The 24,071-nt window shown below is 43.9% G+C and overlaps 1 protein-coding gene and 1 pseudogene across 1 annotated transcript in view; both read right to left on the bottom strand.

Moving 5' to 3' along the window:
- Window positions 1–7,537, bottom strand: part of LOC119458973 (sulfotransferase ssu-1-like) — a 28,028-nt pseudogene extending 20,491 nt beyond the window's left edge.
- A 14,971-nt stretch (window positions 7,538–22,508) lies between these two features.
- Window positions 22,509–24,071, bottom strand: part of LOC119458230 (sulfotransferase ssu-1) — an 8,654-nt gene continuing 7,091 nt past the window's right edge. Inside the window, exon 2 of the mRNA XM_037720060.2 lies at window positions 22,509–24,071. This exon is cut by the window's right edge and continues 176 nt beyond it. Coding sequence (XP_037575988.1) covers window positions 23,504–24,071 — 568 coding nt within the window. The 3' untranslated portion in view covers window positions 22,509–23,503.

Genomic DNA, 24,071 nt, shown 5'->3' on the forward strand with positions numbered 1-24,071 from the left:
AGCGTAGTTTTCTGACCCTCGTACGGAGTGCTTTCCGGCGTACCTGGGTGCTTACACGGTAAGCGCGCGGCAAACCACTTCTGCCCTAGCCGACGCTCACTCCGTCTCGCAGCCTTACTTTAGGGCGAGCAACTAGCGATCTGTTAAAAGCCTAGTGTGAAAACCAGGCGCGCACCAATTTGTGCTCGGAAATGGGAGCGCAAGCACATAGCGAGCCGCACCAATCCAATCCAGAGGAAAGAGAAGAGCAACGAGCGATCTGTTGAAACACCAGTGAGAAAACCAAGCGCACACCAATCGGTGCTCGGAAATGCTAGCGCAAGTACTTAGCCAGCCGCGCTAATCCAATCCAAAGAAAAAAAGAGGAGGATGAGCGTCCCCTCATGGTTTAACGCGAAACGTATTGTACTACAAATTAGTATAACGCACATTCAGTGTACATCTTTAAACTTTAAAATGCTTATTACGCACATTAATGTCACTAATATAATTGTACTAAATGCATTTATATTATAACTTGCTTGTGCCTGTACTGCACTCGGTGGAACGACAAACAAGTGAAAAAAGGCACAACCATGCACCGACTGTATCATCACGTGAGCCCCAGTTTGTCGACCGCCCATTGGCAACGCATAAGGGTTGATAGCCACCCAGAGTGAATCTAGATAAATAAATGAAACTGGAGGCGTGCCGACGGACAAAATTTGTCTTGATACCATTAGTTCTTTCATCTTGGGGCGTCGCCAGAGCTCGTGAAGATCCCGAGTTTCGCCAAACACGGCGCATCCTACATAGCACCCCAGGAGCCATTCTGCTTCGATGCGTGTAGTCGAAAAAGAACATAGATGAGCCACAACATGCACAGATATTGGCAACAGCAAAGGCAGCAAGGATAAAACACACAAAGAATCGGGCTGAAATATGCGAAAAAAGTCCAACCTGCATGAACTGGAAGATAACTTTTAGCAAGCGCGCTTCTCATCTGTCCCGCTGCCGCCAAGTGGTCTGTCACAGCGATGTACCCTGCTTAAGTAGCCTTGCGACGATCCTTGCACCGACGTAGGCACCCGACGTCACAATGGCCGGTAGATAGTTTCCGCTGCGCTAGTGCTGACAGCCGAACAGCTGCTTGGCTGCATGAACAGGAAGATAACTTTTAGCGAGCGAGTTTGCTTAGATATAGCATGAACGAGCTCTATTTGCCTTACAAGTAAACAACGCTTCCTGTTGTTTCTTCTAGCCGGGTCACAGTACAGTCACAGAAAACGACTTATCCATTTCGTGCATTAAGAATCGTTTGCGGTAGAGTAAAGGAGCTACACTACGCAGAAGCATCCATTCCTTCACCTGGTATTGGCCGAGCAAGCACTGCGATTACTCTTTTTTATTTTTGTGTGCATTTGCGGGGAGGAGAGATGGGTGAGATTGCCATTTGTCGTATTGAAATGCGACGATTAGAATGGTACTCACGGCTTCCATCCCCGTTGTCACCAGGATTCTGAAGCAACGCTTCCTTCGCCTATAACGCCCTCCCCCAAGGCGTTCGGTGAATGTGAAATTACGTTTGTAGCGTCGCTAGCTGGCAACTTGTCCAACTGGTTATTTAGGTGTCACTGTGAAAAAAAGAGTTATATTATTAAATCTATATACGTATGTGTCGTACTTTTACGCACATACGCTTCCCGTAAACATTCTATCTTGGAGAAGCACGAGACATCTTCGTCTTCGAGACAGAAACAGCCAACCGCTACCGGCGACTGCTGCTTTTACTACCACGACCACTGAGAAAAGCTTGGTGTCATATAGAATCCAACTTTGCATAAGATATCCTTGTCTCTGACTAATATTTTTAGATTTTGTCTTTTTTTGTCCTAGCGCCTTTTCACACTTGTTGACACTAATCCCAGATGACTCAGACGCCCATCGTGAACTACGATAAATACCAGGATTGTCTCCAGAGGCGAAATCTAATGATGGTTTCTACTCAAGACGCTATGTTCCAGCTCAAACATCAAGTACTAAACGACTGTTCCCGTAACACGAAAGCCATCCTCGGACTCGACCTCACTCAAGCCTTTGACAGCATTTCCCATGAAGCTATGCTTGACCAGGTCTCCCACCTCCACCTGGGAGAGTGATCCTACAATTACATCCGTGACTTCCTATGCAATCGGACGGCCACCCTCTCGGCCGGGGATTTACGATCAGACCAGCTTCCCCTTGGCAGCAAACGCACCCCGCAAGGTTCAGTTATCTCTCCCACGCTTTTTAACTTAGTCATCATTGGCCTTGCCCAGCAACTACAACAAATCGACAATATCAACCATACCATGTACGCCGATGACATCACCATCTGGGCGTACCGAGGCAGTGATGGTCTAGTGGAGTCAGCCCTCCAAACGGCGATTGACACGGTTGAAGCCTATCTCCAAGGAACCGGACTGTGCTGTTCGCCGGTTAAATCGGAGCTTCTTCTCTAGAAGCCCATTCAGCGGGGACGCCCTCCCAAACACCAATCTGATCACCGACCCTGTGACTCTATCACCCTACGCCTTCAAGATGGCAGTCCTATATCACACGTCCCTAGTATCCGGGTCCTCGGTCTGACCATCTCTACCAACGGCTCCAATGCCTTGGCTCTCAACAAGATCTGCGCCCAATCTCAAAGCACCCTACTCCTTCTTAAACGCATCTCCAACCGACGAGGGAGACTCAAAGAAGAAAGCCTTCTCCGCCTCTTGCAGTCCTTTGTCATATGCCACATTACCTACGTTGCTGCGTACCTCAACTGGTACCGGGCTGAGCGAAGCAAGCTCGACACCCTCATACGAGGGGGCTACAAGCAAGCACTTGGCCTCCCGCATTACACCAATACTGAACTCTTCAACCAACTAGGAGTTCACAACACCCTTGCCTAACTCATTGAAGCACAACAACGCTCTCAGCTTGAACGGCTCACCCTTACTGAAACGGGACGCTTTATTCTATCCACGCTTGGCTTCACTTACCATAAGCAACAGGGCCCCAAACAATCGATCCCGACTGACATCCGTAGCTGGATCCACACCGACCTTATCCCTAGAAACATGCGCCCTGATGCACCCTGAATATAACAGGGCCCGGTGCCAAGCTCGGGCTGGAGCTATCATAAAAACCCTTGCTCAAGTACCTGGCGTCACATTTGTTGATGCAGCCCAACATTCCCATGGCACACGATTTGTGGCCGTCGCCACACGCGATGGAGTCCTACACCAAAAGCCTCCAGCGTCACTACCCCCCTGCCGAAACGGCTGAAGTGGCCATCGATCTGGCCACTCTAGATCCCACCTGTCACACCATCGTGTGTGACTCTCGCTCAGCCATCACTAACTTCAGCAAAGGCCGTATTTCTCCTCAAGCTCTTCGTATCCTCCGCCAGGCACCACACTCTAAAGAGAGCATGATCTACCTGACATGGATCCGGCCCATGCGGGACCTGGGTGTGCGCATGGGCAGGACACCCACACCTCCCCAACCTCAACGAGGTCACCTACTCCATTGCGCGAGGCCTAGTCAACCGCGCCGGAGACACTGGAGACGAGTTAGACACCAGGGACAATCTGACTACTTATAACGATCTCGTTAAGGCATTTTACCTTAGTCGCCGAACATTTCCCCCCCACCTCACCCCAAGTTCAGCCGGGCGCAGGCTACCACGTCTGCTACAAACAAATACGTACCCTTCACCCGCCCGCCTCCACCTTATATTCCCTGAAGTTTACAGTACCCCCAACTGCCGGTGCTGTGGCACTCACCCGGCTACGATTCCGCATATGCTCTGGGAGTGCCCAACACAGTACACACAAATTAACACCACGACCCACTCGTCGATATTGCGAGAGGCTCTGCGGAGCTCTGCCCTCGACGACCAAACTTGGGCGACCCAGCACGCCCGTGAGGCGGCGTCGAGGCAAGCCCTCGATTTATTTTTTAAAAATTTATTTTTCCTCATTCATTAACAGTTTCCTGCTCTTTCGATGCCAGTAATCCGCGAAAAAGCACGTGTCCCACGTATCCTATGGAATGGAGACAATGCTGAAGCACTGCTCATAAAATGTTTGCGCTGCTTATGATGATTACGTTGTCAATTCAGTGTGGTAAATTGCTGAAACTTACCAGTTTCTCGTGTTCATTATTGCCTTTGATGTGGCCTTCCTCATACTACGTTGGCTGTCAAGCTTCTAATATGTATTCCAATTGCTGTTATGATGTGTTCATACCCGCCGCGGTAGCTTAGTCAACTAAGGCGTTGCGCTGCTGAGCACGAGATCGCGGGATGGAATCCCGGCCACGAAATGCAAAAACGCCCGTGTGCATGCGTTGTAGTGCACGTTAAAGAACCCCAGGTGGTCAAAATTATACCGGAGTTATCCACTACGGCGTGCCTCATAATCAGAACTGGTTTTGGCACATAAAACCCCAGAAAGAAGTATGATGTGTTCAGCCGACAACATTTCGTCACTCTTCCAGGATGGTAATATCGAGTTATACAAGGAACCCGCCGGGATGGCTAAATGGCTATATCGTTACGCTGCTGGGCACATGGTCATGGGTTCGATACCATGCCGCGTTCTTATACGGACAGGTTGCAAAAAATTTATTGTCTAACGTGCTTTGGGTGCATGTTAACGTCAGGAGACTAAATTATTGCGAAGCCGCCAACTATACTTTTCCTCGTAAGCCACAGTGTAGTTTCGGGCATTAAATCCAACGCTATAATCAGATAAAAGTGCTGCATAAGTCTTATTTGTTCAGGTGAATTTACTGCGCGTAATAAGTACAGTACTGACCATTGCTGAAATGCCAAATGTTAGTATCGCGAGTCAGCTGGAAACATTCGGCTAAGGCTTCATTCACATAGCCGTCATCCGGGGCTGGCCGTCAGCCTAAAAACACAGAATTACTTGGGGTGTGATTCTGTGTTTTCTTACTTGGGGTGTGAAGGCGGAATTCGATTCACCTAGTGGCCGTCTACATTGCAGGAGAAACTGTTTCTGAACACTTTGCGACTGCGCTGGCTGTTAGGTGCTTCTCTTGCTATCAGGTGTGCAAGTCTGTGGACGAAGCTTGCCGACTCTTGAGGTCACAATAAACCAGCGTGATGAACGTGCGTAAACAATGGGTCTTCATTTCACAATAAATTGTGTCTGGGGAATACATTGTGTAGGGAGCTCGTGATGTCTCATGGTTCACATGATCCACATATGTATCTCTGACGCAGCCATAAGTGTAAATAAGTGCTTCCATGAGCTTTTGTTGGAGCTGAGTGAACAGCCTCACAGCACGATACTCTGTTGAATAATTTTATGCTTTCGATACTGATCGCAGCAGAATAAGAGGAATACGCAACGCAGAAGAAGTCAATTCCCTCTGTTCGTATATGTTCACGGGGCATTACATATACTATTTGCTCATGTGCCAATATCAGTGATTTCTATTGTTTTATTCTCGTTGATATCTCGTGGGCTTTTACACATTTCCTGTCCAGTAGATTTGGCGTTCGATAGAGTAAACAGCTTACAGGAAATGCGGGCTCAATGTTATTCTCCGGGAACGCAATCGAGAGCGCTGCAATCCAGACGCACAAGCGCAGTGGGCAATTGACATTTACTTACTTGGCGCGTTTTTTTAGCACCCGAAGAAAGAAATCAAGTCAAAGATTACTTACTGAACCATCTTGACGAATTTACACCAAAGAAACATCTGTATTATGTGTCATAAAAGTTGTGAACGGCCGAACAGCGAGTGCACATGCAAAGTATGTTCTTCTAATGAAACTACCCCATCTCCACCCTCGATGCCATTCGGAATTGTTCCAGTTAATTTTTCACGTCTTACTACTGTCGTCATTCTGTTGTAACGGATATCAATAATAGCCTTAATGTATGCGAACTATCTCGCAGCCGCAAAACAGTTCGTCTCCACTAGAAATTGTATTGTTATATCCCATTGTGAAAATATAATTTTCTTAATCTCCATCGACATATTTAATTTGACTTTGATGACAAGTGCAATGCAGCTGTACCATGCTGTTATTCCAATATGCATAATGACTCCGCTAAAACAAAACAAAAAAATTCGCGAAGAACAAAATGTATATCCAATATTTTTTATAGTGTTTTGTCTTGGACACTAGTGTATATCAGTGGGTCATTTCCTACACCTTCACCACTTCTTTCTGTAACTTCTGCTAGGAACCTAAAGGCATACGAAATTAAAGAAGAAAAGTAATTAGCTAACATACCAAGCTTACAAATAGGCTGCGCGACTCAGAACTATTATGAATAACGTAGAGCAAAATAAACATTTCCTCATTTTACAAGGCGTCTTGCGTCTACTTTATGAAATTGCACATGGCACAGAATTGATGGCGGCTTTTAAAGATCGTGCGAAATCATTTTTACCAAATAATGAAACGATTCCGCACAAAGCCCGCGCGCATTCGAGCATTAGAAGTAAAAAAAGAAGGAAGAAAATGCCGTGCCGATCGGCGCAGCCGACGTAACGCGTGCCACCTAGCGTTCAAAGCGCGCGCGTCCAATGCTGAAAGCCGGAAGGGTGGTTCAGGTGTTAATGCCAGCGGCTTGGTGCGCTGCAGTCAATTAAGCCGCTGAGCTTCATGGGAGTGTCCGCTCTTGTTGAATATCTTCCTCTTAGCGCGATCGCGTGCCATCGAAGGGGTCCCCTTGCGATTTGCTGCTGAAAAAGGGTGTGATTGGCTCACTGCCGCGCTTAGAGGTCTAATGCTGCTTAGAGTCGCTGCAGCTCCTGTTGGGAGCGCTAAATTTTGACGCAGGCCATGAGTTGGGCTGCGTCGCTTAGCCTGGTTCGACGCGGCGGATGAAATTCCCCGGGCAGTCATTACCTGTCTAAGTGTCGCCCAGTGATGCCGCACACAAGTACAAAGCAGACAAACACAATTCGCTGCGGCGAAGCTAGGTAATGCTTGTCCGTGAATTGAGGTCCGCCGTGCAAATCCAGCTTTAATGAAGCTTCAATCCAGACGTCTTTATCAGGCTAGTCAGCCCTCGTGTCGATTTTACTCCTCGGAAAGCAGTACAGCTCTGGCAGACAGACAAGAGCAAGACAGAGAAACTATGTCTGTCTCTGTGACGTGGGGAAGACAGGCAGCAGCCCAGCGTCTTGATATTATCCTTATCTGCCAGCGCTGTAACTGATTTCAAAGTATGTTTGCCAGCATGCACAAAAGGCAGATCCTTTTTTATTTACTGGATTCGACACCCAGCGGCAAAATGAGAAACTTAATCGTATATTTATCTACACTCCTTGGGTGGAATGCCGTCGCTGAAGATAGCGTAGACTATGTGCTGCATCCATGTGGTGCCACACTTTGGGAAGGAGACTATGAAGACGTCACCTAGCTTTGGCTTGTAGGCCAGAGCTTCTTTCACCACAGGCTCATGGAATATGTTGCTAATGTGAAGGCCATCCTGAATACGGTAGACGTTGGAGGTATTCATGATGAAAGCCCTCCTGCGGCAAGAAAAACCAAAGGAATGTTGCTGAGAGTGTTGGAGGGTCAGCCTGGCTCAGTCCCAGTTAAATACCCTGCCGTTCATTCAGCATTTATATTATCTTCTTTAAGTAGCCTGTTATGTTCTTTGACATCAAAGGCAATGTACGGAGTGGCGTAAACGTCGGAGAATTCTGCTCGGATCATTGCTTTTTTGCATTAGAAAAACAGGTGAAATCGTTAAAGATGTTTTCGGAATAAGTTCGAACGTACGCTGTCACAGTTACCTTTATGATTATACGAGTAAGAATTAGCCTGTTTGTTGAAAAGGATGCTAGAAAACACGTCCTCATTTAACATCCTCTTTTCATATCCGAAGGAAACCTAATAGACTGCTAAGGTGCCATGGGGTGGTGACGGTCAAGACAGCACCACTCTCAACGCTTCTTTAAAGCCGTAGAAACGAGGGACTGCGAGACGAAAGAAAGGCCAGCAGTGGAATTACGCTGTTGTCTGGTTTGATGATTTCTGTACAAGCCCCGGCCGTGGTTGCTTAGCGGCTACGGTGTTGGGCTGCTAAGCAGAAGGTCGCGCGATCGTATCCCGGCCACGGCGACTGCATTTAGATTGGGGCGAAATGCAAAAACACCCGTGTGCTTAGATTTAGGTGCACGTTAAAGAACACCAGGTGGTCCACATTATTTCAGATTCCCCCACTACGGCGTGCCTCATAATTAGATCGTGGTTTTGGCACGTAAAACCCCATAAAAAAAGTTCTGGACAAGGGGGAGGTGTAGGACAACAGTAAGGAATGGTGACTGGTGTAGGAAGAACCACTGCGCATGCATGCAAAGCCCGCAGCGTGACAGTGACTGATGTGAATTAGGAGGATTAAAAAGCTTATGTGCATTTAATGAGCTAACTTGTTCTGACGGTCTCACATAGGCGGAACGAGGTAACTTCCTGCAACATTCTTGTGGTGTTCAAGGAGCTGTGGCTCCTAATGTTTACATGAAAACTTCAAGGGTAGTCTCAATGATTTCGTTTTCATCTGTAGGTGTCAGCCAGTATCTACCGGATATAAAAATGTGGCTGGCAAAGGGGTACGTGCTCTCTAGTACCGTACCACTATATGTCTACATCAAAATGCAAATGTATCGATTTATGTATAACTTGACTAGCGTCCACCATCATGTGCCTGTCTTTCGTTATCCTGCACCATGGCCCGAAATGGCCACCGTGAAATGCCAGCACCATTTCTGAGCCCAGCGGCATAGCGGTGGAATTAACGGTTCGTCGCCATGGCAGAACCTCACAAATGGTGGGACAATTTCATGGGCGCTTGCGCAGAGCGAATGCAGCTAATAACGCTTGACGGAAGCGACTCTTTGCAGGCAGTATGCGTGCCACATCGTCAATCGCGGAATATAATGGATGCGTGCGACTATAGACAGGAAGGCCCAACGACACAACGTCCATTTACACTTGCGAAGGAAGGTCGCAGATCCGCTATCACTAGTGGAGAGACATGCAAGGGCACACTTTCTTCAATTCCCTCATATCAAGTGTTGGTGGTGGTTAGAAACATGTTCAAGCCTTCTCGTAGGTACTGATGAAAGCATGGCAGCTGAAGAACTGCTCCGATGGACAATGCCAAGTCACGTGCGCGCGTCAATATCAAAGTTCTTGTATCTCCCAAAATATACTACAAATTAGGTAAGATATTTGAACAAACAGGACTGCATTGATCACGTTACTTCACATGTCGTTGTGAATATACTAGAGTGGTTAGCGAAAACGGAGTGGTTGGTCAATCAGCAGAAGAGCACAACAAATGCATCGTCTGCTTAAATAATGGGAATCAGCGTGGTGTCAGAAATGCCTTTAACCGGAAGACCCATTTATGGCCGGCAACGAAGATTGATTAACTTTACCAGAAAAATGCGCTGCCCAGAAAGACGTTTGTTCCAACAACTGTGCACATTATTTACAACGAGAAGCGCATAACAAAGGGCGGTGGATCACCAAAGCAGAAAGGAAAGCATAACGCGTGCTTACAGCGGCAATTTGTGGTTCGTGAAATAAATGAAATTTCTAATCTGAATGCAATATATTTGATGTAAATCGTGGCTATCCGAGGCATTTTTAAATACTTTCTAGCTTCGAATAAAACCTATGCAACAAAAAAAAAGATTGTTATTCAGCTTCGTGCTCTAGTTTCATATAAGATGCAAATCTATCGACAAGCTAACTTCCCCTATTTCGCAGAGGCTTTAGGGTTTAATTAAGGAAATATTCTTTTCTAAAAACATTGTGTTGTAGACGCCGACCTCATATCACTGGCTAAAGTAGCCAAAATCTTCCAGTGGTGATTGTAGGATGCATGAGTCGCGTCAGCTTATGCCACGAAAGATAGCCTTGCAAAAAAATGTATATTTATGAGGTGAAGATTCTAACCACCAGAGAATTGTAGGCACAAATTATGATGAATCTGAGCGTCATATTCTACAGAAGCTTAAATTATAGTAACACATAAACTAAGTGTTCCTGCAAAGAAACCAAATGAATTTATGTGGCTATGGACAAAAGCGAGATTCGGCAATAACATGAGACATACCTGAAAAGACTGGTAAAGGTTTTATAATTCCTTCCATGCCACGCTATTATCCCAAATTCTTACCGAAAATGCCGAAATTATTTTAAGACTCCAGTTGCCAACATGTTTTGCTTCCTCCGCATGAATAAGTTTGCTCCTCCTACCACTGCCCCGCGCTGCGTTTTACTAGAAGCACAACAAAACACTGAGACGAAACCAGTTTGTCCTTGCCATTGTCGAGAAGCTTATCTCGTCCTTGGTTGTGTTTACATGAAACGCGTGGACGAGCCCACCTCATCCGTGGCATGGATGGTGATAAGGACCCTTTGGCGAAAATAAATATTTCCAGAGACATATACTTAGACTCGAAGTGATATTTTATACCTGAGTGTAATGGCTAAGTAACGTCACATCATTTGACGGAAATAACGGGTTACAAATTAAACATAACCGTTACGATATCACAGATCCCCACTTGGTTAGTGTGAAATAACAACAACTGCGTTTTTAGGGGTTGCCATGAAGTTATCTTCGAAGTATTATGGTATAATTATGAAGCCGGATTTACACAACGTTATTTTAGCAACAACGTCTATTAAAAATAGCGGGAAAAAGTAAGGAAAAAGGCCTTAACAGTATTCTGATACTATAAGCATAACGACAAATGTAGATGTTGGTTTTCCTCGTAAATGAAGCAAATTGTGAGTTTTCACGTCCAGAAGGGCTAACCCTGGCTTTGGGAGATTAATTAGTGCGAGCCTAAAAACTACTTTTGGCACCCTGGGGTTGTTAAACGTGCACCGAAAGCTTTGTACATGATAACGCGTTGTTAACGTATGCGATCATCCGCATCCTATTCCGATTCCTCCAATTGGTGTTATGGCCAACGAACTAACCCGAAGTGATGTGTTCGCTGATGACGCATATTGCTAGTGTTCTTGGCAAATAAATGCATGAATGTAGATGATACGTATAGTACTTTGTCTTTGCTTTCGTGGACTTTCAATGGGCGTTCAGCTGGCAGTCCGTAATATACGGAGTTTTACCAATAACGTGCTCGAGATGTTAAGCTTACGTGAAAAGCTAAATGCAAACGTAGGTACTATTCGTTCTTTTGTACTCTCATTGCATTGTTGTTTTTCTTCCTTTTTTTTATTTGTTCGCCAGCCCGATACCGTTTCCTAACAATGCGCCCCCTATTTACAAAAGTGAACACATATTGCAAACTCAGCGGCTACAATTAGGAATTTACAATATGCGCCGTGAGACCGGTAATTTATTAGGAAGTTTAAGAGTGAATTTTCATTATTTAGTTGAATATGTGCTTCGATTTCTCGTTCTAGTGATGTCCGCCTTTTCCAATAACACAGCTCAAGGACAAAAATTATGCTATCTGCCACAGACAATTGTTAAATACTCTGTAAAACTTGGAAATGATCACGCTGTATAGCAAGATCACTTACAGCAGTGTGTTGTTGGACCTTGGTTCACAAGAGATCGGCATTCCGTAATCAGGAGTTATTGAAATGAACTGAAACAGAAGCTAAGGTACGAAAGTGAGTGACCTTCACAATGAAGTCCTCAGCTTGTTTTCGTGAGTGTTGAACCATGAAAGCTTCTGCAATCCTGTCTTGCATGACCAGAGAACATACTCGCTTCTAAGTTTTCTTGAAGGCATGGAATTCACAAAGGCGGGAGGGTGCATACATACATACATACATATATGCATGCGTACATGCATACATACATGCATATCACATGCTTACATACATGCATACATACATGCATACATGCATACATGTATACATGCATACATACATACATACATACATGCATACATTCATACATACATACATACATACATACATACATACATGCATGCATGCATGCATGCATACATACATACATACATGCATACATACATGCATACATGCATGCATATATACATACATACATGCATACATACATGCATACATGCATATATGCATGCATACATGCATGCATACATACATACATGCATGCATACATGCATACATACATGCATACATACATACATACATACATACATGCATACATGCATACATACATTCATGCATGCATGCATGCATACATACATGCATACATGCATGCATACATACATACATACATGCATGCATACATGCATACATACATGCATACATACATACATACATACATACATACATACATGCATACATGCATGCATACATACATACATACATGCATACATGCATACATACATACATACATACATACATACCTACATACATGCATGCATGCATGCATGCATACATACATGCATACATGCATGCATATATACATACATACATGCATACATACATGCATACATGCATACATACATACATACATACATGCATACATACATGCATACATACATACATACATACTACATACATACATGCATACATACATGCATACATACATACATACAGGCATACATGCATACATACATACATACATTCATGCATGCATGCATGCATACATACATGCATACATGCATGCATACATACATACATACATATATGCATGCATACATGCATGCATACATACATACATGCATGCATACATGCATACATACATGCATACATACATACATACATACATGCATACATGCATACATACATACATACATGCATACATACATATATACATGCATACATGCATGCATACATACATACATACATGCATACATGCATACATGCATACATACATACATACATACATACATACATACATACATACATACATACATACATACATAAACACGAAACATCTTTGAGTTAAGAATGCTAGCAGAAATCAGCTACAAACACATTTCTTGCTCAGCGCAACCATACAGTATTCAATTGATTCGCTCACGCAGTAGGTCGTCGGTACAGAGAAGGAAAACTTCATAAGGCCGCACTCTATGACAGAAGAAAAAAAAACATGACCCCTTGTGATATGCCTCACATTTGCCAATATATTTTCCGGCAAATTCTATGCGTCAGAGACGTGATTAGAAGAAAATCCACCATCCGGCAAGACCAAATCAGCTGCATAACCACAAAGCTTCCGATGTCAACCAAGTATCAGGCATTACATGCGCCGAGCACGTAATGGCTGTGCTGTAATGGTTGAGCACGTAATGGTGTGCTGTTGAGCACGTACCCTGGTTGTGCTGTTTCAAGTTTCCTCTTTCTCTTTCTTTCTCGTTTGATTGTAGTCAACGAATTCAAATCTGACAACGACGCCCGATTGTGAAATGTGATGTGCAAAGGAAAGCCCGGAAAGCAGCAGTTCGGTTCGCGCATGTGTCACAGCTGCTACCGACAGCATCATGCCTGCCATACTGGTGAAAACAATAAAATAATTACTCCTGCTTGGAGCGCTTAACATTTATGTTCAACAATGGACAAATGAGCCCTGTTGTCAGTCTGGCTGACATTTGTGATTTAAACAAGAAATGCTCTTTAGAGTGGTCGGAAAGAGGGGAAAGAGCAACTCCATCTGTGTTACGATATACGCAGGTGGGCTACGGGACTGCTGACGTCCGGTTATTTTTTTATTGTACTCTGGGAAATTTTTCGCTCATGGTTAATTGCACATTGTTTCGTTATTAGCTGGCGAATCTAATAATATTGCGCACGCGTCGACTAGTTTCTATAATCTCAAAGAAAGCGTTTTCGAATCAGCCACTTAGCGGTGCGCACACCATTGCTGACAACACCAAGTGTTAACGGACAGTAATCGCATCAAAGCCTAATGCAGGAGAGGAAGTGAAAAAGCCTGCACAACACTGTAATTTTGCAGTGAGCCTATTTGATGTTGCTTATATGCTAAGACATTTCGCCCAAAAGTTGTATTTTCTCCTCGTGAGCGTTTTCCGGAATATTGTGAATAAAGTATGAGGGATAAAAAAAAGTAAGAGAATCCCAAGCTTTTTAAGATTTTCTTTTCGAACTAGTGCTGCCATAAAATCTCTGCCTTCAGAATTTCTTTTTTTTTGTTTTTGCAATTCAATAATGTCTACACCCACTAAACTGTAGAAAAATTTATTCAGAGCATCTGAGCGTCGTAAATATATTTTTAATGAAAATAGAAGAAACAACTGTAGTCACCCAGTCATAGTTTTGTTGAGCAGAATCTTCAGCAAAACAAGAAAAATAAAGCGCTACAGACGTTTAAGGTTACTGAAAACACATTCAAAAGTCAGGTAAGCATGAGCAAGCTTCCCATAAAGGTATCCAGTCCGGCATTCTTTCGTGTGTAGCGTAAAAACTAAGAACTTAGGCAGCAGAGCACCAAAAAGAAGCGACAGCTGCTCCAGGGTTCTACTTCACGGTTGTAGCTTACAAAGGGTATGATGCCTGGTGCGTGCCTGATTGCACACGTCACGTGGTAACAGAGACGCGCTCGTGCCACTGCTCACGGGTTCATCGTCGTCTTCTTTACGACGGGCTCCGACGCCACTCATCACACCAGCGTTCCCATACTGCCCCCGCGCCCGCGCCTCTGCTCGCGCGTTCGTCGTCGTATTCTTCCACCGCAGGCTGCGATGCCGCTCATCATGCCAGCGTTCCCATATTGCCTCTCCCTCCGCGAAGGCGCTGACGGCACTGGCCCACTACCAGTAGGTGCGGCGACTTCGGTGAGTTCGGTCGTGCGCTCAGATCGACAGTTGCCACAATTATTCGTATTTAAAAAAAAACTTTTGTGCGCAAAACAAACAAGGACGAAGAAAACAAGCAACACAAGGACACACAAGGACGAGCGCTCGTCCTTGTGTCGCTCCTTTTCTTCGTCCTTGTTTGTTTTGTGCACAAAAAGTTTTTTTTTAATGAATCTGTTCCAACTAGGCCGACCCGCAGTTATAATTATTCATAAACGTGTCTTAATCGTGACAAAAACTGTGCCAAGTGGGCAATCAGGCATTCGCCTTAACGTTTTACAAACCTGTGCCACTTGCCTAACTTTTTTATGCGCTTCGTTTTAATCAGCAATCTTATCATACCAATCCATTTTTCTGTACAAACTCGGGGACATTTTGCGCTGTGTTATGACGCCAGGATAACGCCGATGTCGCCAGGTGCGGCGCTACAAATGTAGATGTTGGTTTTCCTCGTAAATGAAGCAAATTGTGAGTTTTCACGTCCAGAAGGGCTAACCCTGGCTTTGGGAGATTAATTAGTGCGAGCCTAAAAACTACTTTTGGCACCCTGGGGTTGTTAAACGTGCACCGAAAGCTTTGTACATGATAACGCGTTGTTAACGTATGCGATCATCCGCATCCTATTCCGATTCCTCCAATTGGTGTTATGGCCAACGAACTAACCCGAAGTGATGTGTTCGCTGATGACGCATATTGCTAGTGTTCTTGGCAAATAAATGCATGAATGTAGATGATACGTATAGTACTTTGTCTTTGCTTTCGTGGACTTTCAATGGGCGTTCAGCTGGCAGTCCGTAATATACGGAGTTTTACCAATAACGTGCTCGAGATGTTAAGCTTACGTGAAAAGCTAAATGCAAACGTAGGTACTATTCGTTCTTTTGTACTCTCATTGCATTGTTGTTTTTCTTCCTTTTTTTTATTTGTTCGCCAGCCCGATACCGTTTCCTAACAATGCGCCCCCTATTTACAAAAGTGAACACATATTGCAAACTCAGCGGCTACAATTAGGAATTTACAATATGCGCCGTGAGACCGGTAATTTATTAGGAAGTTTAAGAGTGAATTTTCATTATTTAGTTGAATATGTGCTTCGATTTCTCGTTCTAGTGATGTCCGCCTTTTCCAATAACACAGCTCAAGGACAAAAATTATGCTATCTGCCACAGACAATTGTTAAATACTCTGTAAAACTTGGAAATGATCACGCTGTATAGCAAGATCACTTACAGCAGTGTGTTGTTGGACCTTGGTTCACAAGAGATCGGCATTCCGTAATCAGGAGTTATTGAAATGAACTGAAACAGAAGCTAAGGTACGAAAGTGAGTGACCTTCACAATGAAGTCCTCAGCTTGTTTTCGTGAGTGTTGAACCATGAAAGCTTCTGCAATCCTGTCTTGCATGACCAGAGAACATACTCGCTTCTAAGTTTTCTTGAAGGCATGGAATTCACAAAGGCGGGAGGGTGCATACATACATACATACATATATGCATGCGTACATGCATACATACATGCATATCACATGCTTACATACATGCATACATACATGCATACATGCATACATGTATACATGCATACATACATACATACATACATGCATACATTCATACATACATACATACATACATACATACATACATGCATGCATGCATGCATGCATACATACATACATACATGCATACATACATGCATACATGCATGCATATATACATACATACATGCATACATACATGCATACATGCATATATGCATGCATACATGCATGCATACATACATACATGCATGCATACATGCATACATACATGCATACATACATACATACATACATACATGCATACATGCATACATACATTCATGCATGCATGCATACATACATGCATACATGCATGCATACATACATACATACATGCATGCATACATGCATACATACATGCATACATACATACATACATACATACATGCATACATGCATGCATACATACATACATACATGCATACATGCATACATACATACATACATACATACATACATACATACATGCATGCATGCATGCATGCATACATACATGCATACATGCATGCATATATACATACATACATGCATACATACATGCATACATGCATACATACATACATACATACATGCATACATACATGCATACATACATACATATACATACATACATACATACATACATACATACATACATACATACATGCATACATACATGCATACATACATACATACAGGCATACATGCATACATACATACATACATTCATGCATGCATGCATGCATACATACATGCATACATGCATGCATACATACATACATACATATATGCATGCATACATGCATGCATACATACATACATGCATGCATACATGCATACATACATGCATACATACATACATACATACATGCATACATGCATACATACATACATACATGCATACATACATATATACATGCATGCATACATGCATACATGCATACATGCATGCATACATACATACATACATGCATACATGCATACATGCATACATACATACATACATACATACATACATACATACATACATACATACATACATACATACATACATACATAAACACGAAACATCTTTGAGTTAAGAATGCTAGCAGAAATCAGCTACAAACACATTTCTTGCTCAGCGCAACCATACAGTATTCAATTGATTCGCTCACGCAGTAGGTCGTCGGTACAGAGAAGGAAAACTTCATAAGGCCGCACTCTATGACAGAAGAAAAAAAAACATGACCCCTTGTGATATGCCTCACATTTGCCAATATATTTTCCGGCAAATTCTATGCGCCAGAGACGTGATTAGAAGAAAATCCACCATCCGGCAAGACCAAATCAGCTGCATAACCACAAAGCTTCCGATGTCAACCAAGTATCAGGCATTACATGCGCCGAGCACGTAATGGCTGTGCTGTAATGGTTGAGCACGTAATGGTGTGCTGTTGAGCACGTACCCTGGTTGTGCTGTTTCAAGTTTCCTCTTTCTCTTTCTTTCTCGTTTGATTGTAGTCAACGAATTCAAATCTGACAACGACGCCCGATTGTGAAATGTGATGTGCAAAGGAAAGCCCGGAAAGCAGCAGTTCGGTTCGCGCATGTGTCACAGCTGCTACCGACAGCATCATGCCTGCCATACTGGTGAAAACAATAAAATAATTACTCCTGCTTGGAGCGCTTAACATTTATGTTCAACAATGGACAAATGAGCCCTGTTGTCAGTCTGGCTGACATTTGTGATTTAAACAAGAAATGCTCTTTAGAGTGGTCGGAAAGAGGGGAAAGAGCAACCATCTGTGTTACGATATACGCAGGTGGGCTACGGGACTGCTGACGTCCGGTTATTTTTTTATTGTACTCTGGGAAATTTTTCGCTCATGGTTAATTGCACATTGTTTCGTTATTAGCTGGCGAATCTAATAATATTGCGCACGCGTCGACTAGTTTCTATAATCTCAAAGAAAGCGTTTTCGAATCAGCCACTTAGCGGTGCGCACACCATTGCTGACAACACCAAGTGTTAACGGACAGTAATCGCATCAAAGCCTAATGCAGGAGAGGAAGTGAAAAAGCCTGCACAACACTGTAATTTTGCAGTGAGCCTATTTGATGTTGCTTATATGCTAAGACATTTCGCCCAAAAGTTGTATTTTCTCCTCGTGAGCGTTTTCCGGAATATTGTGAATAAAGTATGAGGGATAAAAAAAAGTAAGAGAATCCCAAGCTTTTTAAGATTTTCTTTTCGAACTAGTGCTGCCATAAAATCTCTGCCTTCAGAATTTCTTTTTTTTTGTTTTTGCAATTCAATAATGTCTACACCCACTAAACTGTAGAAAAATTTATTCAGAGCATCTGAGCGTCGTAAATATATTTTTAATGAAAATAGAAGAAACAACTGTAGTCACCCAGTCATAGTTTTGTTGAGCAGAATCTTCAGCAAAACAAGAAAAATAAAGCGCTACAGAAGTTTAAGGTTACTGAAAACACATTCAAAAGTCAGGTAAGCATGAGCAAGCTTCCCATAAAGGTATCCAGTCCGGCATTCTTTCGTGTGTAGCGTAAAAACTAAGAACTTAGGCAGCAGAGCACCAAAAAGAAGCGACAGCTGCTCCAGGGTTCTACTTCACGGTTGTAGCTTACAAAGGGTATGATGCCTGGGGCGTGCCTGATTGCACACGTCACGTGGTAACAGAGACGCGCTCGTGCCACTGCTCACGGGTTCATCGTCGTCTTCTTTTACGACGGGCTCCGACGCCACTCATCACACCAGCGTTCCCATACTGCCCCCGCGCCCGCGCCTCTGCTCGTTCGTCGTCGTATTCTTCCACCGCAGGCTGCGATGCCGCTCATCATGCCAGCGTTCCCATATTGCCTCTCCCTCCGCGAAGGCGCTGACGGCACTGGCCCACTACCAGTAGGTGCGGCGACTTCGGTGAGTTCGGTCGTGCGCTCAGATCGACAGTTGCCACAATTATTCGTATTTAAAAAAAAACTTTTGTGCGCAAAACAAACAAGGACGAAGAAAACAAGCAACACAAGGACACACAAGGACGAGCGCTCGTCCTTGTGTCGCTCCTTTTCTTCGTCCTTGTTTGTTTTGTGCACAAAAAGTTTTTTTTTAATGAATCTGTTCCAACTAGGCCGACCCGCAGTTATAATTATTCATAAACGTGTCTTAATCGTGACAAAAACTGTGCCAAGTGCGCAATCAGGCATTCGCCTTAACGTTTTACAAACCTGTGCCACTTGCCTAACTTTTTTATGCGCTTCGTTTTAATCAGCAATCTTATCATACCAATCCATTTTTCTGTACAAACTCGGGGACATTTTGCGCTGTGTTATGACGCCAGGATAACGCCGATGTCGCCAGGTGCGGCGCTACAAGAGCGACATTAGCATCACTTGCAAATACCAGTGCCTAATAACTTGCATACATGCTAACTCCAATCATATTGCTCGAATGAAATGTATCAGGCTTTCTACAACATTGCAAATGCGTTCCAGCACTTCTTTAACGGTTCTGTAAGGAATTTAACAAGGTGAGAATTAAAAAAAAACAACCTGGCTGAAACAGACCACTGCAATGACCACGTTCGAGTCGCTCAAAAGATGATGACGATCCTGTTCCCAGTGTGAGCTCGGAGCCGCGAGATGTACTCGGAAAGTCTGGGCCTTCTGCCAACTGGGAAAGAACACGTACGGCGCTTTCGCTCTGCAAATTAAGCGCGTGTCTCTCTTTCCACTTTACTCTCAACCGGGCTACAAAATTTGCGCGCAGCGATTCGTATCGGCTTGCGCATTCGGTGTCTGGCCACGTGATCACGCGCTGAGAGTAGAGTCTAACATTCATTCAGGTGCTTTTTTTTTGCGCCTTCCTCTGTTTGTTTGGCCACGGTGACCGGCAGTATTTGTTGGCGGCGTGACGCGGAGTCCTTGGCTTTTTACGCTATCATTTGGCACTCTGCGCAGGCCTTCTTCCGCACCATAAAATTATGTACTCTTTTGCAGCGCGCAGCTAAGAAAACACCCTTACGTCCGAACACAAACAAACATGGGTGAGAGGTAGGGGAGAGGAGAGCGTGGGGAGTGGCACCGTTATCACGTGGTGTCCTTGACTCTGTCGCGCGTGCCATTAAATCAAAGTGGCACAGAGATCGGAGTCGTGCCTGAGCACGTCATATGTGAAAAGGAAATTGCCGACGAAATAAATAACTTTCTGGCTGGTAAACATTGTTCAAAATGATACTTTCTTGCGCTTTCTTCCTTTAATAGTAAGACAACCTAAACGATTCTGTCCTTCCTTCGACAAGTGAAAGGGCATCGGCGCTATAGAAATTGCTTGTTTTCTCTTGGGAAAGCAGGAGACATGGCGGTTATGAAAGAGATGCCGACTCTTTTTCCCAGATTGGAAAGTGTGACTACGATTATGAGGGAGCGGTACCCATAGTTCAGAGGAAGTACAGTTTGGAGGCGTAGTAATGGCATGATCTGGAAAATATATAAAAAAGGAAAGACGTAACAACGTAGAACACTGTTGAGGAAGGACAATGAAGCAGCTCACGATTCGATATATTAGCGTGTGCCATTGACTAAAAAAAGTGGCAGTTTCGCCCGAAAGGTGGCGCATCAATTGCGATAGCAAGTTAGTGGCCAGCTATACAAAGTAAGTATAGTAGTTATCCGCTTGGAGTGTCCACATAATTGCTATCGCAATAAAATGGCGTGTGCCCATGTTTGGCCAACTGCATGTGCATTTCGCAAGCAGTTACGACAGATTAAGGTGCAGGCTGAATAAGAATGAGGCACCCAAATTTCCTTGTGATGTCTCTCTGGAAATACTTTTTAAATTGAACCAAAGCTGGAAACATTATCTGGAAGCCTCTTGTGCAGACGTCTGTACAAATGTACGCAGTGATTTATGCAAGTTTTACTGTAATTTTCGTAAACACGTGTGTACTGTAAAAGGTTAAAAAAATTTCGTCTTGTGCTTTGTTTTCCCGAGCGGTAGGTGGAGCGGTGGCTTACCTTTAGGTTCTGCAAAAACTTGGCTGAAGACTTTGGGGAAACATAACAGATCATGCTAAGCCACTCATCTCTGATCCATGAGGTGGTGTGGCGCACTAAATAAACAAGCACTGTCTCGACTCCATCTCTGTAGCGTAATTAACATTGCGTGAAGTGCTCGAAAACAGGGGTAATTACCTGCTTATCGCTACCCATAAATTTGGGAGCGATGACAGCATCACAAAAGGTGTGGGGCGATGATTTTTCACTCCCTTTTGTCAGGTATAAATGCTAGAGCACAGGACCCACAACGGCAAGGACTTTCCACACGGTCTATGACCTGCGCGGAGACGGTTACCTGAATTCCTCAAAGGGAGAACAGCCCAGTCGTCAAAAGCTCATCGACAGCGTAGGATTCGACACAAACGCTACTTTGACGGAGTGCTCGTAAATTTCTGGTGCGCGTGTCCCTTCTGGTATTCTGTGAGAGCAGACCTGCTGACAAATTACGCAGGAACGTGACGACAGAAATTAGAGGTACCCGCGCAGCGAGGAATCGCTAATAGCGTGGGAATAAATGCGAGAGAGAGAGAGAGCCATGATGGGAAAGAGTGCCAAATCGTTGGCTAAAGTCTAGCAACTCTGCTAACGAGATTAGGCACAAACCAGCGGGTGGTGGCTTAAATTCAATTGTAACCTCATTGGCTAGGGGAATGTCGAGGCGGGCTAGCAGTTCCCACCGCCCCTTTTTTATTTGTTTACTGAAATATATTTAAAGGCTGCATGGAACCCATTCCTTCCAGTCTAGGCTGTAAACACAAAACTGGTAGATCAGTGAGACTCCGTACAATGCAACACTATTCGGGGAAGTAACCACTTCGTGGTAGAACAGTGAGACTTGGTTGGTTGTATTTAGGGAGAGTTGTCCCAGGCTCCAACTTAGGAAAAGTAGAACAGTAAGGCGCTGTTCACTTCTGCGTTTAACATAAGTGCTCTTCTGCAAACTCAGCATTTGACTGTGTAAATATGCTTGCTGCAACATGTCTCCAAGTTCGTTACTTCCAACCTGCCTCCTGCTTCATCAACGCCCATGACTTGACCAACTTCCAGGAGAAAGAACAATCTTTACAGATCACATTAACATTAGCAATGAAACGCGTTGTTTGTGCATTTATTTGGAAAGCACGAAAACAAGATATAAATAGATGAAACATTCAGGACGAATGCTACGTTCCTGTACAAGGATCATTTTATCCGTAAAAGAGTTAAGCACCATTTTATCAACTACGAATTGATCATTATCAATGTTGTTCACCTTGCGTATCACCATAGACCACTCATGATGAACTAACGAAACCCCGTATGGACAAGATGTGGGGAGAATGCAAAATTTTCATATCGAAGCAGGGAAGAAAGAAAGGGCAAGCTGGAAGAGGACATCGATACAACTCTTCACTGCGTGCGACAATAATGCCGACGCAATATATTGACGCTCAACACTGTAATTGTTCTGTAGGCACTGTTCACTACATTGAGTTCCATCTTGCTTCTTTTCCTTCTCCAAGCAAGTATACGCTGTTAAAATCTCTTTCATTTTTCACACGTCCTCAAAAAAGTACAAGTTGTGTTGGCTGCATGATATATGAATAGAACCGTGAGTGTTTCCACTGGTAAAAAAGCTACGGTTTGAAGGGTAAGGTCGAAGTTACGTAAAACAACGAAGATTGATTCATGTACTTTTTGTTCCCAAATTTTGTTTTTATGAATGTCAACATCGTCTTAGAGCTCGTTAACGTACTAGGCAACTAATTATGCCAGTTTTTATCCTCATGAAGAATGTTATACGTGCTTTTTTAAATGAGCACTATGTTGGTGTTGAATATCGAGAAGCTACAGCACAGGCAGTAGTGGGGGTCTCCTGTAAAATTTCTACCACCTGTGGTTCTTCAACGTTAGCTAAATTTAAATACACGAGTAGATAATCAATGGTCATCATCGAGATGACACCGCAGCGGGTTTCAAACGAACGTAAAACTTTTTTTTCTTTTCGCAGCAGAACACCGTAGCAACTGAGGCAATGCAGTCTGTGATAAAATACGAGGGGTGCAGAGCTACTGAGTGTTTGACCTTATTCGTAAGCAACAAACACACTGCTCACGGGAGGCCAACGTCTTTCCACAGACTCATCAGGGTGCTGCCCTTTGTTTTGAAGGCTATCCTGTCTTTCATACGCCTTATTTGGTCGGGAGTGAAGTGGTTTTTCCAATCACCGACGATTCCCTTACGTACAAATTCTCCCGTTATTGGCTTGTTCAATACTTCCGCTGATTCGATGGCGTACGGCTGGTACCTTCCAGTCGCTTTCAATATCTCCACAGCCTTTGTCCCCCATTTCTTGAATTCCTCGTTGAATCCCTTCATGGTCTTCAAGCTCGACGCGTTCAACACCCTGTCCAAAATTTCTGGTTGCTCCCGTAGTTTTCTGCCATAGTTCTCTCCCAGAAAATTGGCTATCTTAAGAATTCCGGCACGGGGTTCCATCTTCAGTTCCTCGTAGGTGACGAAGAGCACGTTGTCATCGTTTCTGTGGTCGTACCATGATATCTGATGGTCAAAGTAGTCACCGAATTCCACTTTTCCTTCGACGAACATGTCGAAGAACTTGTCGAATGGCTGGTCGGTGAACCGGTACGTTGGGAATGACTTGCAGTGATAATAGTAT

This window comes from Dermacentor silvarum, chromosome 7, assembly GCF_013339745.2.
Source record: "Dermacentor silvarum isolate Dsil-2018 chromosome 7, BIME_Dsil_1.4, whole genome shotgun sequence".
NCBI lineage: Eukaryota > Metazoa > Arthropoda > Arachnida > Ixodida > Ixodidae > Dermacentor > Dermacentor silvarum.